Source organism: Echeneis naucrates, chromosome 5 (genome assembly GCF_900963305.1).
Source record: "Echeneis naucrates chromosome 5, fEcheNa1.1, whole genome shotgun sequence".
In the NCBI taxonomy this organism is placed as follows: Eukaryota; Metazoa; Chordata; class Actinopteri; order Carangiformes; family Echeneidae; genus Echeneis; species Echeneis naucrates.
In genome coordinates, this window is record NC_042515.1 from 25,915,501 (window position 1) to 25,927,969 (window position 12,469).

At 40.4% G+C, this 12,469-nt stretch overlaps 1 protein-coding gene across 7 annotated transcripts in view; it reads right to left on the reverse strand.

The window, feature by feature from the left end:
- Positions 1 to 12,469, reverse strand: part of plxnb1b (plexin b1b) — a 63,862-nt gene that overhangs the window by 2,645 nt on the left and 48,748 nt on the right. For 5 of the 7 annotated variants that reach the window (XM_029501438.1, XM_029501436.1, XM_029501437.1 and 2 more), the window contains 20 exons: positions 11,409 to 11,545; positions 11,089 to 11,265; positions 10,755 to 10,983; positions 10,403 to 10,645; positions 10,066 to 10,245; positions 9,787 to 9,935; positions 9,204 to 9,304; positions 8,683 to 8,900; positions 8,407 to 8,585; positions 8,251 to 8,317; positions 7,283 to 7,429; positions 7,022 to 7,187; positions 6,535 to 6,638; positions 6,338 to 6,422; positions 5,824 to 5,990; positions 4,012 to 4,172; positions 3,562 to 3,709; positions 3,271 to 3,335; positions 1,352 to 1,427; positions 1,183 to 1,257 (listed from right to left, as the gene is read on the reverse strand). In XM_029501438.1, the coding sequence (XP_029357298.1) occupies positions 1,183 to 1,257; positions 1,352 to 1,427; positions 3,271 to 3,335; positions 3,562 to 3,709; positions 4,012 to 4,172; positions 5,824 to 5,990; positions 6,338 to 6,422; positions 6,535 to 6,638; positions 7,022 to 7,187; positions 7,283 to 7,429; positions 8,251 to 8,317; positions 8,407 to 8,585; positions 8,683 to 8,900; positions 9,204 to 9,304; positions 9,787 to 9,935; positions 10,066 to 10,245; positions 10,403 to 10,645; positions 10,755 to 10,983; positions 11,089 to 11,265; positions 11,409 to 11,545 (2,874 nt within the window). Of the gene's footprint in view, positions 1 to 1,182; positions 1,258 to 1,351; positions 1,428 to 3,270; positions 3,336 to 3,561; positions 3,710 to 4,011; positions 4,173 to 5,823; positions 5,991 to 6,337; positions 6,423 to 6,534; positions 6,639 to 7,021; positions 7,188 to 7,282; positions 7,430 to 8,250; positions 8,318 to 8,406; positions 8,586 to 8,682; positions 8,901 to 9,203; positions 9,305 to 9,786; positions 9,936 to 10,065; positions 10,246 to 10,402; positions 10,646 to 10,754; positions 10,984 to 11,088; positions 11,266 to 11,408; positions 11,546 to 12,469 lie in introns of those variants that run through there. The other 2 variants (XR_003840721.1, XR_003840720.1) reach the window with 2 other exon arrangements.

A 12,469-nucleotide genomic window follows, 5' to 3' on the forward strand; every position in this document is an offset into this window, starting at 1 on the left:
CTCTAGGGTTTACAGAGAATGGTCCGAAAAAGAAAAAATATCCAATGAGCGGTAGTTCTGTGGGTGGAAATGCCTTGTTGATGCCAGAGGTCAGAGGAGAATGGCCAGACTGGTTCGAGCTGATAGAAAGGCAACAGTGACTCAAATAACCACCCGTTACAACCAAGGTGGGCAGAAGAACATCTCTGAACGCACAGTACGTCGAACTTTGAGGCAGATGGGCTACAGCAGCAGAAGACCACACCGGGTGCCACTCCTTTCAGCTAAGAACAGGAAACTGACGCTACAATTTGCACAAGCTCATCGAAATTGGACAATAGAAGATTGGAAAAACGTTGCCTGGTCTGATGAGTCTCGATTTCTGCTGTGACATTCAGATGGTAGGGTCAGAATTTGGCGTCAACAACATGAAAGCATGGATCCATCCTGCCTTGTATCAACGGTTCAGGCTGGTGGTGGTGGTGTAATGGTGTGGGGAATATTTTCTTGGCACTCTTTGGGCCCCTTGGTACCAATTGAGCATCGTTGCAACGCCACAGCCTACCTGAGTATTGTTGCTGACCATGTCCATCCCTTTATGACCACAATGTACCCAACTTCTGATGGCTACTTTCAGCAGGATAATGCGCCATGTCATAAAGCTGGAATCATCTCAGACTGGTTTCTTGAACATGACAATGAGTTCACTGTACTCAAATGGCCTCCACAGTCACCAGATCTCAATCCAATAGAGCATCTTTGGGATGTGGTGGAACGGGAGATTCGCATCATGGATGTGCAGCCGACAAATCTGCGGCAACTGTGTGATGCCATCATGTCAATATGGACCAAACTCTCTGAGGAATGCTTCCAGCACCTTATTGAATCTATGCCACGAAGAATTGAGGCAGTTCTGAAGGCAAAAGGGGGTCCAACCTGTTACTAGCATGGTGTACCTAATAATAAAGTGGCCAGTGAGTGTAGTTCTCATTAGCAAACATTTAAAGACCAACACCCTCTATCTACAGCTGTATCTATGATGTGTTAAGACAGCAGTAAATTTTCCTTCAACTACAGAATTCTGAGTAAACAAAAATGAACCCTACCCAAGCTCTCATTTAGTTTGTGACACATTTTTGTATCACTGTGCTCATCTTCAAATTGTCACATGTTTCTATGGAAGAAGCAAACTGTTAAACACACCTGGTCATAGTATTTGTTGATATACTTGTAGAGTTCATGTAGTGCGACAAGATAGTTAAGCTCTCCAGAGTAGTTCTGAAACACAAACCAATCCATTTAGGTTAGATAATTGCACCCTGCCTGTGTGAATTTGGTTATAGTGTTGGCTCTGCCGTGTGTCCGGCCTCACCCTGGACAGTTCAGCCAGCGCAGAGTTCATCTCCTGGTCACTGGCTGAAATGGTCTGCCTTATGTCAGCATAGTACCTACAAATATGAACATTATCACATATTTCACAGACATGAAGGGTTAAAACCTTTTTGATAGAAAGAAAATCATTATTGTATAAATTTATTATAAAGAAAGGAAGACAGAATGGCATGCAACATCGATCCCCTTACTGCATTATTTCAATGGTTCTCAAGGTGAAAATTAAAAATTAAAAAAAGGTTGGTGGCCCAGATCCAAGATCATCATATGTTCACAGTGCTCCTTTTAATATAATGATGATAATAACATGTTCAGGAGTAAGCTGAAGAGACTGGAACAGATCACTTGTCAATTCACCCAATGCCTGTTTTATTAAAAATTTTCTTGTTGCTATGTAGTTTGAACCTTTCTATGAAAATCATGTAATCTTCAAACACACTATCAGACCAGTTTAGGTTTCCGTAGGCCAGCAAAATGCTCCTCCTAGAGACACAACCTCCCAGTTGCAGGCCTTAATACAAGGAAAAACTATGAAAAGAAACTTTTCAATTTAATACCACTGCTCACTCAGCTGATTGCAAACAAATCTGTCAATATAAGGTCTCTGATGTGAATACAATACAGATCAGAGCAGCTGTTGGAGTTTACCCCAGTGAACCAGAGAGTTGCCTCCATATGCTTGAATGCAGGGGGGAAATCCCTTACATTTGTTTGCGCAGATACACCGAATAGCAGTTCAGAGGATTCAGCCTTCTTGGAAACCCTTGCTGGAGCCCTGCACAGGGCCTCCGCTGCGGGACTTTGTGGCACTGCTGGGAGACCTCAACGCACGTCGGCAATGACAGAGATAGCTAGAGGGACATGGCTGGGAGGAACGGCCTCCCTGATCTCTGTAAGTGCACCTAATACCAGAGCACTCTACACCGAAGATTGATGATTGATTTTATTATCGTATCATTTCATCTTAGGCTGCATGTTTTTGGTGCTCAGGTGAATAGAGGGGCTGAGCTGGCAACTGATCACCATCTGGTGTTGTGTTGGGTCAGGTGGCAGGGGAATCCCCTGGACCTGGCAAGCCCAAACGAGTATTGCGGGTAAATGGGGAACATCTGAGGGTGGCCCCTGTCCGAGAAGCCAGGTGTGTGCCAAATATAGGGGCATTACACTACTCAGCCTCCTTGGAGATGTCTACTTGAAAGAAAGCTTAGTCTGTCCAATTGTCGAACCCCAGATTTAAGAGGAACAATGTGGATTCCGTCCTGGTCGTTGAAGGACGGACCAGCTCTTGACTCTCATGGGGATCTTTCAGGGGGCCTGGGAATACAATCTACCAATGCTAATGTTATAAATCTTTTTTTAACTCTGTAAAGCACCCTGAATTGCTGAATGTATACATGGTGCTGTACAAATATAGTTGTCTTGCTTTGCCTTGTCGCTAGCTGGCTACAAGGGGACCTATGTATGCTGCCAAATATTTTAGAAAAAAAGAAAAAGAGGTGTAAATTGTTTAAATTGCTGCAGTCATTTGTCATGGATATTGACAAATGCACTACATCAACCATTTTGCTGCATGCTTGATGTACTGCATTGTAGTTTATGTTTTTATGTTTTATGCAGCTTATTTGTGTGCAAAACAAATTCCAATCAGGGCCATAATGGCCCCATTCATTCATTCATTCACTCTAATACATGATATTTCACCATTTCCATTTTAATGAATTTGCAACAATTCTTATTCTGTTTTCACTTTGCCATCATGGTACATTGAGTGTAGGTTCATGATTGTTTTCCATTTTGAAAATAATAATTTGGAGCATAATAAAGGTGAAGACTTTCTGAATGCAATGTGTCTTGCATTGTCCGAATTAGAAATAAAGGTTTAGTCAAGTGTGAACCCACCTTTCTACCATCTGCTTGTATCTGGGAATATCTCTGGCATACAGCAGCTTGTTGATGGGAGAGTCCTATGTAAATTAAACAGAAGGAATAATAACCAAATGTAGGAAGATGCTTCAAGAATTTTTAGCATTTAAGTGAATATTAAATAAATATTCCACCTCTCTTTACAACTATCAGTGACCACTGAACACTAGCAACTAATAAAATTATTCAAAATGTAAAAATATATGTATGACATCAGTGTAATGTGCAAGAATCTTCTGCAGGGTCCCTCCCAAAAATCATCCTCACCCGTCCCAGTTTGTGCTCAGCGATGGTGCAGGAGTCCATGAATGTCTGGGCAATGACAGAGAGAACAGCATCCACATGATCCGACGCCTGCACATCAAATATAAACTGAGGGTTTTTCACAATGTTGATCCAGAAACGTAAAGGAAGGCTGAAGAAACAGAAAAGAAATAGAGTTGTTTCAAGAAAATCTTCTAAGGAATGCCAGAGACAAGGAATAAAGCGGGAAGAATAAAGTTATCATGGATAACCCCTATCATTCTTTCTATGCTTTGCTAAGGTAGCCACAGAATTATCCAGCCACATGCCCCAAATTAGCTTCAGAGCAGTACATTCTCCCATTGTCTTGTATGAAACTGAATTTTAAATAAGAGGGAACAGTAAAGCTACATTTCATTCCAATTTACTGTCATCCACAAACCCAGAGAACCAGCATCCCTTTGTTGCCTGTACCTGTTAGTCTTCCAAATGTGAATTGTCTCAGGGTCAGATATGCCATGTTGTCCTGCCTGGTCATCCAACAGGTCAAAGAAATATTTGACAGCAAGTGGGACAGGGCGGCTAGTACTGAGGATGACTGTGAATAGATCGTCAACAAACTTCTGCAGAGTACCCTGCAGAAGAGGAGTATTTTTCTTCAGAAAGCAATCATATTCACAATATAGTATAGAGCAAGAATAAAGATTCTTTTTATGAGTGTATTTGCAACAAGTGTTTATCTGTAAATATGTGTTTATACAGTGGCATGAAAAGTCCCTAGGCTAATTTCATTTCATTCAGTTCTGGTGGAAAAGGTATGCCAACCCTGATTTTATAACAGTAACCCATAAAACTTATTGCAATTATCGTTGTAAGTGCATGGAGTGCAAAAGTGTTGCACAATTTGCATACAGCAGACTTGTGCATAGAGATGTTGATTATTTTATCATTTTATTTTAGTCACCTGGATGAGGGTGTGTGTCTCTAAGGAGTGTAGCCAAACATTAAGATCACCATGATTTATAGGAAACCTGTTAGACTGTGGACTGATTGGTGACACTGAAATAATTTAGCTTCATAACAGTTTTGTGCTTTTGTGTTTGTTTGTTTTTTTTATGTTTTCAAATATTTTCTGTTGTACTGCTGGATACATCTTCACATTTATATGAATGAGATTTTCAGGGACTAGATATTTGAATAGTACGCATACTATTAATAGTATGCAAGTGAACAATAAATGTGCACTAGTAAGTATTAGCAGTAGAGAATTTTTTTTTTTTTTAGCAGAAAATGTAACAATGGGAAATGATCAGTAGAGTGTAATGATAAATAATGGTAACTAGTAACTATGGTAAAGATGACATTTCTACCAGCAGGTGACACTATAATCAAGGCAACAGCATTTTGGCCAGTTATTCTCACTTAGTATAGTGCAGTGCTTCTCAAATAGTGGGTCACACAGGCGCGATGCCATGTGTGACCCCACGGAACATGCTTTTTTTTTGCCATACTAAACTAAAGTGTGATCTATATTCCTTTCTTTTTTCTTTTTTTCTTGTTTGCATGAAATATTTTCTTCTTCCTGGGGGGGCTTAATTGAGAAGCACTGGTATAGTGCATATTTGCATACAGAACCCCTGCTAACCCTAACCCCTGCTTCAAAACCACAGCCACAAGGAGAACCCAAATTCCACCAGACACAAGAAATTAGATGAGATGTATTCCCTTTTGATTCACTTTATCTCGCTTGGTGGTTTTTAAGGTCTATATTTGAAGCAGCTGAGGAGCCAAATCCAACATGCAAGTTTGAAGGAGTGTGTGGATGTCTTCTCTCAGAGAGGCAAACTAAGTAAGTGTTAGACCTCGCAGCTGTTTAATAGTTTAATATTTCAAATGTAAAAAGCTGTCTGTCGGATAAAGTGGTGAAATTATTCAGAATAATGTCTACACTTAAATTAATATTAGCCTTTTTTTTCCCATGAGCTCATTATTCAGCTTGTCTGCTTCTCTAAACACTGATTATAGGGAAGTACTAATCCAACCACAAATTAAAAAAAAGGGAACAATTACTTTAGTTTAGGTTAGTTTGTTAAAATGAACTATATCAGCAGTGTTATATTTAATCTCTTTAGTATTTAGTAAGCATTGTGGAACAAGCTATTTTCTCATATACTATTAATTGAAAAAACAAATACTTTTTAAACAGATTTAGCAACTGATTAGCAACAGCCATTAAATTGACATTGACATCAAACTATGCTAACCATTGTATGGAAAAACAAGTACCTTCATGGACAGTAAACGGGTCAGATAGATCTCAGGGATAGCCTTTGCCCTCTCTCTCTCCCTCAAGCTGCCTCTGCGATGTTTTGGCAGTTCAGGCTCTTCAGTGGCTTTCACCAAATGCCAAAATCGCATCCCACCTTCATCTGCATCCTCCAGCATTGGTGTTTCTGCACAGGTCAAAGTTTGAAAATTAGTATAGATACCTTGTTTCACCATATTTACTTGAATCCAGTGTTTATTGTTTGATTGACTGAAAGGACCATGGAAATCCCTGTTTGCTGACAAATGCCCATGAATATGTTAACATCTGGAAGCTACCCAGTACAATCCCTACCATTAGCTACACGTTAGACTTAATATATCAAAAAAATATTCTGCTTAAATTTAGATAACAACAAATCTATAAAAACAAAGCTGAGTGGTAAAAGAGGTGGTTAGTTTATATGAATTTAGGTCACAAAGAGAAAGTGATATAGATGAATTATGACAGGATGCTCGTCTCATGTTAACTCACTCTCTCCTGCTACATATTCATGGTTGTCGTGGTGAATGTTCTTGTTGTGTCGAGGGACTAGTGCAACTGTTGCACCATCTGGGACCTGATAAACAAGAAGATGGACAGTTATATACATATATAATTATAACTATATACATATAATAATTATTGCTTTTTTTTCTTTGAGGTAGTATGACATGTTAGTGATCTCTGACCTTATAGTGTTGCAGTGTGTTCAGCCGTTTCCAGTTGCCTTGAACCACAGATGTCAAGTCCTCATCTGAAAGGATGAGATGCCCAGCAACACCAGACCTCCACTCTGAACGAGACAAATAAGACGCACTGTGAATGTGTGTAAAACTGTAAGTCTTTCTTGTAACCTGTGTAAGAAGGTGTGCATGCTCGGTGTTGGAACAAAACAAAATTAGGGTTAGGGTTCGACTTAATATATCTAAAATTATAACATTTTTGTCATTGTATTCCAGTGCTGATCATATTATGCAGTCTCCTGGAATTTACTTTAATTTTTTCTGTGGGGGATGCTATCATCAACCAATGGAGAAAAAAAAATTTTCAATTTACTGTAGCAGATAATATGTAAATATGTAATACATATTTACATATTACATACGTAATATGTAAGAATTCTTGAATCAATTTAAATTAAAAATAAATGTGTCAGGAATTTATGTGGATTCTCACCAAGGTCCAGTGAGTCTGCATGGGGGCGATGGGAGAAGGAGGTGCCTTTAAACACCTGATCCAGCAGCTTCTCTTTCACTTGTGTGATGGTGTCACAGTCCAGCACTTTGGAAGGCAGTGGCTGCATCTCATTCATTCCTCCATCCTGCACCAACACATTGAGAGTCTGCACAAGAGGAAATGAGTGATGAGAAAAGGTAGAGTTCTGGGGAGGAAACAAAAATAAATTGCTTGTCTGGACGTATCAAAAGTTCACCTCACCAGGGTTTTGTACTCCACATCTTCTCGCAGCAGGCGGTTGTCATTCAGGGTGTACTTGGCTTTGCCAGTAACAGCGTCCACAGGTCCTTTATCTACCTGGTGTTTTATAGCCCTGAACAACATGTAAAGTGACTCTCCCGCTGAGTCCTATAGACACACACAGACATATACACAGTCAGTTAGTGGCATACTCAGTTGGTGTTGGTAAGTTTAATTCTCAATTCAGGTCTATTGGCAAAGTGGTGGGTGCTTTTCTCAAAGCTATCTTGACTTGTAACAGTACATATGGAAAGAGAAACAATACTGTTTCTCTTTGAAATCTCACAGAATTTACACTATTCATACACTTCTATTAAATTCTATTCACACGCACAAAACTGTAAAATGTTAAAACTGAAAACTGTCTCTTTTTGCTACTTAAATGTATGACTGATCTTTTTTAGAATTGTTCATAGTACTTTCTTTTGGTTTTTAGGTGGAATATAAAATCATATCTTATGAGTTTATTGAAAGAAGTATGAAGAAACAGCACATATATCCCAGAAAAATAAAGTACAGGGTGCTAAATGAAAAAAATATAGTGGAAAATACCAAAACATTTTCAATTTTTCAGCTATTTTTCAAGTTTTCAGATTAGATTATTTTTTTTCTTTTGATGAACTTCAGAACCTGCATGCTTGTTTGTTGCATCACATGACAGTGTTCCCTGATGTTTTTTGTCATGTAATTCTCTATTGTACTTGTGTTGTACTGATTCTTGAAGATGTATTTTTGTAAAGTAAATGAGTAGTAATTGAGACATATTTAGTATACATTTGTTGTAGATCTTGTATTATTGGACTTTGCATACATCACAACTTGTCAGGCAACCATAAGGTTGACTAATGAAGGGTCATGGCCCAAAACGTTATGTGGTCATAAGCTCTGGTGTGGAGACCTTGTTTGGTCTTTTTGATGCTTTTACTGACCCTGAGGAAAGCGTAGAGGCAGATGGACATCCAGTTGGTAAGCAGCTTTTCCACCACTGTCTCTGTTCTACATAGAAAATAGAGTTGAACCTCTGCAAAACATTTTTGAAAGATCTGAGCTGTCAGTCACACATTCAATCTCCTTCCTCTTCTTACCGTCGAAGCATCAGTTTCGCGTTTTTGGCCACATACTGATCCACTAAGTCATTTAGGAGAGTTTTGAGAATGTCAGTGAAATATTCTAGTTTGCCATGAAGGGCCACAGTCAGAAGGGATGCCACATAGGCTCGATCTCTAGGAGAGAAAGTTCGCTGGCTCTCCAGTGTATGAATGAACTAAAAAAAAAGAGCAACAAGACCAGTTAAATCTAAACACAACATATACTTAGTTCCTCAAAGCTTTATTTTACCATCTGATGGTGACATTCACTACCTTGGTGAGGAAGAGTTTGCTGTTGAGTAGATTTGACAACTGCACCAAGCCTTGTTCCACTGTCTGCCGCCGACACTCCTGAACATCCAGGTCTCTCTTGAGTGGAGACTCTCTGTGACCCGGGAAGAAAATGCGTTCAGCATACATCCGGTAGTCAAGGAAAGGGATACCTGAGCCCACCAGGTCACTGGACATATCCATCATCTCTGTCATCAAGTCTGACATGGTGAATTACAAAGGGAAAAAGGTTAGAAGTTGCTCTATTTAAGTCTTTTGTGTTGTTCATTGTGGCTGTTGTTGATCTGATGCAAGTTCCCTACCAACTACAATCTGCTGCATTGCTGCAGCTTTGTCTCTCTACACAGAGCAGGCAAAAATGCACACATGACCCACTTATTGTGTTGCTAGCCTAAGGGCCTGAAAAAAAAAAAAAAAACAAAGATCTGGTGTGGTGGTTTAAACCATTAAAACAAACTTGTTTCTCAGTCATGTGACTTGTTTTTCCCCTTCCACCATTTTACCTGTGAACTCTTTCTTGCAGCGGTCTCTCACACTGGTCTCCAAGTTCTCCAGTTGGATCTGGACCTTCTTATAGTCCCTCAGGGCCTGCTTACTCTTTCTCCTGACGGGCACCAACATAGACCAAATGGCCAAGAGGGGTGGAAGGGCGAGGCAAAGTGAAATCAGCTTCATCTACATTTCATTTATCTAAAAGGCCTTGGAGGCAGACTTGTAAGTTAAGGCTTTCAAAAAACTAACCTGCAAACATTCTTGAAATCATCTTTTATTATTGATTTTTTTTTTTTTTTTTGAGTGCAGAAAGGTGGGGAAACTTAGAAATTTGCTGTCACATTCCTAAATGTGTCGGAATATTTTCTGAAATCACTGCGGTCTTAAGACAGAATTAGTATTAATAGTATTTATTTTTTGTTATTAGTAATAAAAATTATAATAATAGTCTTTCAGTATCATTAAATATTCCTTCAAAGTGTTTTTGGTGGTACATTTAACTTTGTGTTGTAACATTGCAAACTAATCACATTATGTGTTTTCATTTTTTATACAGTACTTTCACTCAACAGTATGAGGAGTCACACCACTTACCTGTAAATGAGTACAATGATGAGCACAATAAGGGCCACTATGGATGCCCCAACTCCAGCTCCAATCTGAGCCTCCAGCGGAAAGGTGGAGAGGCTGAGGTTGTCATACAGAACTTTACCGAGAGAGAAGTTTAGGTTGCCAATTTGTACCTGAAACAAATATATCCCACATAGTGGTATGTTGATGAAACTGTAATGACTGATTATCCATGAATAGTGTTCACACAAGCGCCGACACTTTCATGTTTCATGCCTTTTCTGTGAGAACAGGTGAACTCACAGTAAACTCTGGAAGATTGTCGGAACCCTCTCTTTTCTTGCCATTAGGCCCTGGTGCAGGCTGCTGAGGTGGTGGTTCGCAGTATAGATGGTTTCTGGTCAGAGTCTTCACTGCACACACACCCTCCCCAACCATCACCACAATCTCATCCTTAGTGATGGCCAGGTCCAGGTTTTCACCCTAAGAACGCATGGAAATTATTTTGAATTAAATAAAACCCCCCTAAAGAAACCCTTCTTAAATTGTATTTTGGTTACATAGCTTGAAACCAAAATGTGTGTAGGTTTGTTTTGGTTTCTATTTAATAGACGTAGGATTTTACTGCCTCTCATCTGACCTCCAGCTGTATGAAGCTGCCAGGGTTGTAACGGTAGGCATTCAGAGGTTCCTGCTGGTTCAAGCGGTGTAGGATGGGATTTGGCTCATAGCTGAATGCCTCAGGGTTTAGTTTACTGAAGTCAAAGCGTAGGTTGTCCAGCAAGAACTCCACTCTGATCTTTGACCCCCAGACAGAGGAATCCACCATTGGGGAGCGGCACAGGATCAAAGAGGAGGAGTTCACCTCACAGCGTTCCATGAACTAATGAGACAATGAAGCTGCAAAAATTAGGCTGAGTAAATGCAGTTGTTGTCTGGTTTTCATCAGCTTTCAAAGATAACATTATTCTGTCCAAAAGACACACACAGACCTGTTTGATAGAACAGAGTGGATCTCCAACACAGACGGGATCAGGGATCATCCTGACTGGTTTTCCCAAAGTCCTCTTTCGGCTGTCCCTCTGCTCTTTACTTCTCCTTTTCCTCCTCCTGCCCAGTTTACTTGAGCTGATCAGCTCTAATGGATTAACTGTCACCACCATCCGGGGCTCCTGCACTACGTCCAAATATTGGCCTGAGACATAGATCAATCGGCCGCCACTAAAAGAAAACCCAATTTTACAAATCATAGTACTTCAGTTTTTGGCACTAACAACTCTCAAAAACCAGGCCTAAGTTGAGTGAGGGTCACACTATGAGACTTACTCCATGAAGCTCTTGGCCGGTGTAGAATGGGTGATGTTGGGGTTATGAGTGTAGCAGTAGGGTGAAGTGTGAAGATGACGCTGGCTGATGCCATAATGCACAGTGATACGATGATCTCCTGTCCTGTTGCTGCTGCCAGTCACGCACTGAACACTGGATCTCTGTACTTCAGAAAAACTGAGGAGGACAGGGAGACAGGGAGGTTAGACTAACAGACTAAGAAATAAATTGAGCCGCATCTAACATAAATTTGGATTTGAATCTGGATTGATTATCAAACAATAAGCATGCCCCCCTCTGTGTGTGTGCTTGTGTCTCACATGTTACAAGGCACTCCTCCTACAGTGATGGTGAGGTCAGAGGGGCGGCCTGTCAGCAGGTTTCTGCCAGTGATTGTTAAGCATGTTCCTCCAGCCTTGGGTCCTCGTTCAGGTGACACCCCCATTACAAATGGATCCTGACACAATAGAGAAGACAGACGTAGAAGGAAATACACAAAGCAGCTCAATGCTAACCATCTGTGCTTGTAATTTATATTACCTTAGACCAAGGATTAACTTTTCACAAGACCATAAGAGTTACTTTGGTGGATCAAGATTGACTATTGTAAGCTCTTTGCAAATCACTCACTATTGGTGTTTGTAGTGGAATGGAAAGTAATATGTTAGCTCAGACTACTTTGTTTTTACATAATCCTTAAGTTCACAATGCACAGCACAGTTAAGGTGACTTCTGGTGAGTAAAATGGACCTGGTATGTCCTCCCCACTCTCCTGTGATCAACTGTCCTGTTCTGCATCTCTATTTCACCTCCACTGAACACCAAGCATGACTAACTACAGGCCATAGCAAAAGGCTGCACGTTCTGATGATTATTACCCCCAGGATCCTGAGGAAGATATCCTCCCTGGGTCCTGTCTAAAGAAATCAACTCCTTCAGATCTCAAAGAATATCGACCAATTGCACTTACTTATCCCATTTGATCAAGGTGCTGGAGAGACTGGTCTTGACCAGTCTGAGGCCACATGTGAAAGTGCTGCTGTACAGCAGGGATCTAAAACTTAAAAGGGCTGGACCATTGCTACCACTGTCATCTCATTGGAGGGCCACATCAGTGCTCAAGTAATACAAAAAAGAACAGATATTGGGAGGAGCATGGCTTGGTGAACGTCATACCTGATACCATGAGCTCCTTTAACATGTGCAGCAAGATGATAGAGATTAGTCTGTTGTGGCCAGCATACTTGTGGTTTGTTAGCAGCATCAGAGCAAGTGACAAGAACAGATTGAATAAACTGAACAAGAAGGCTGGCTCCATGATTGGCTGGGCACAGGGCATTTTTGATGCTGTAGTGGAGAAGAGCTAAAAACTGCTGTCTTT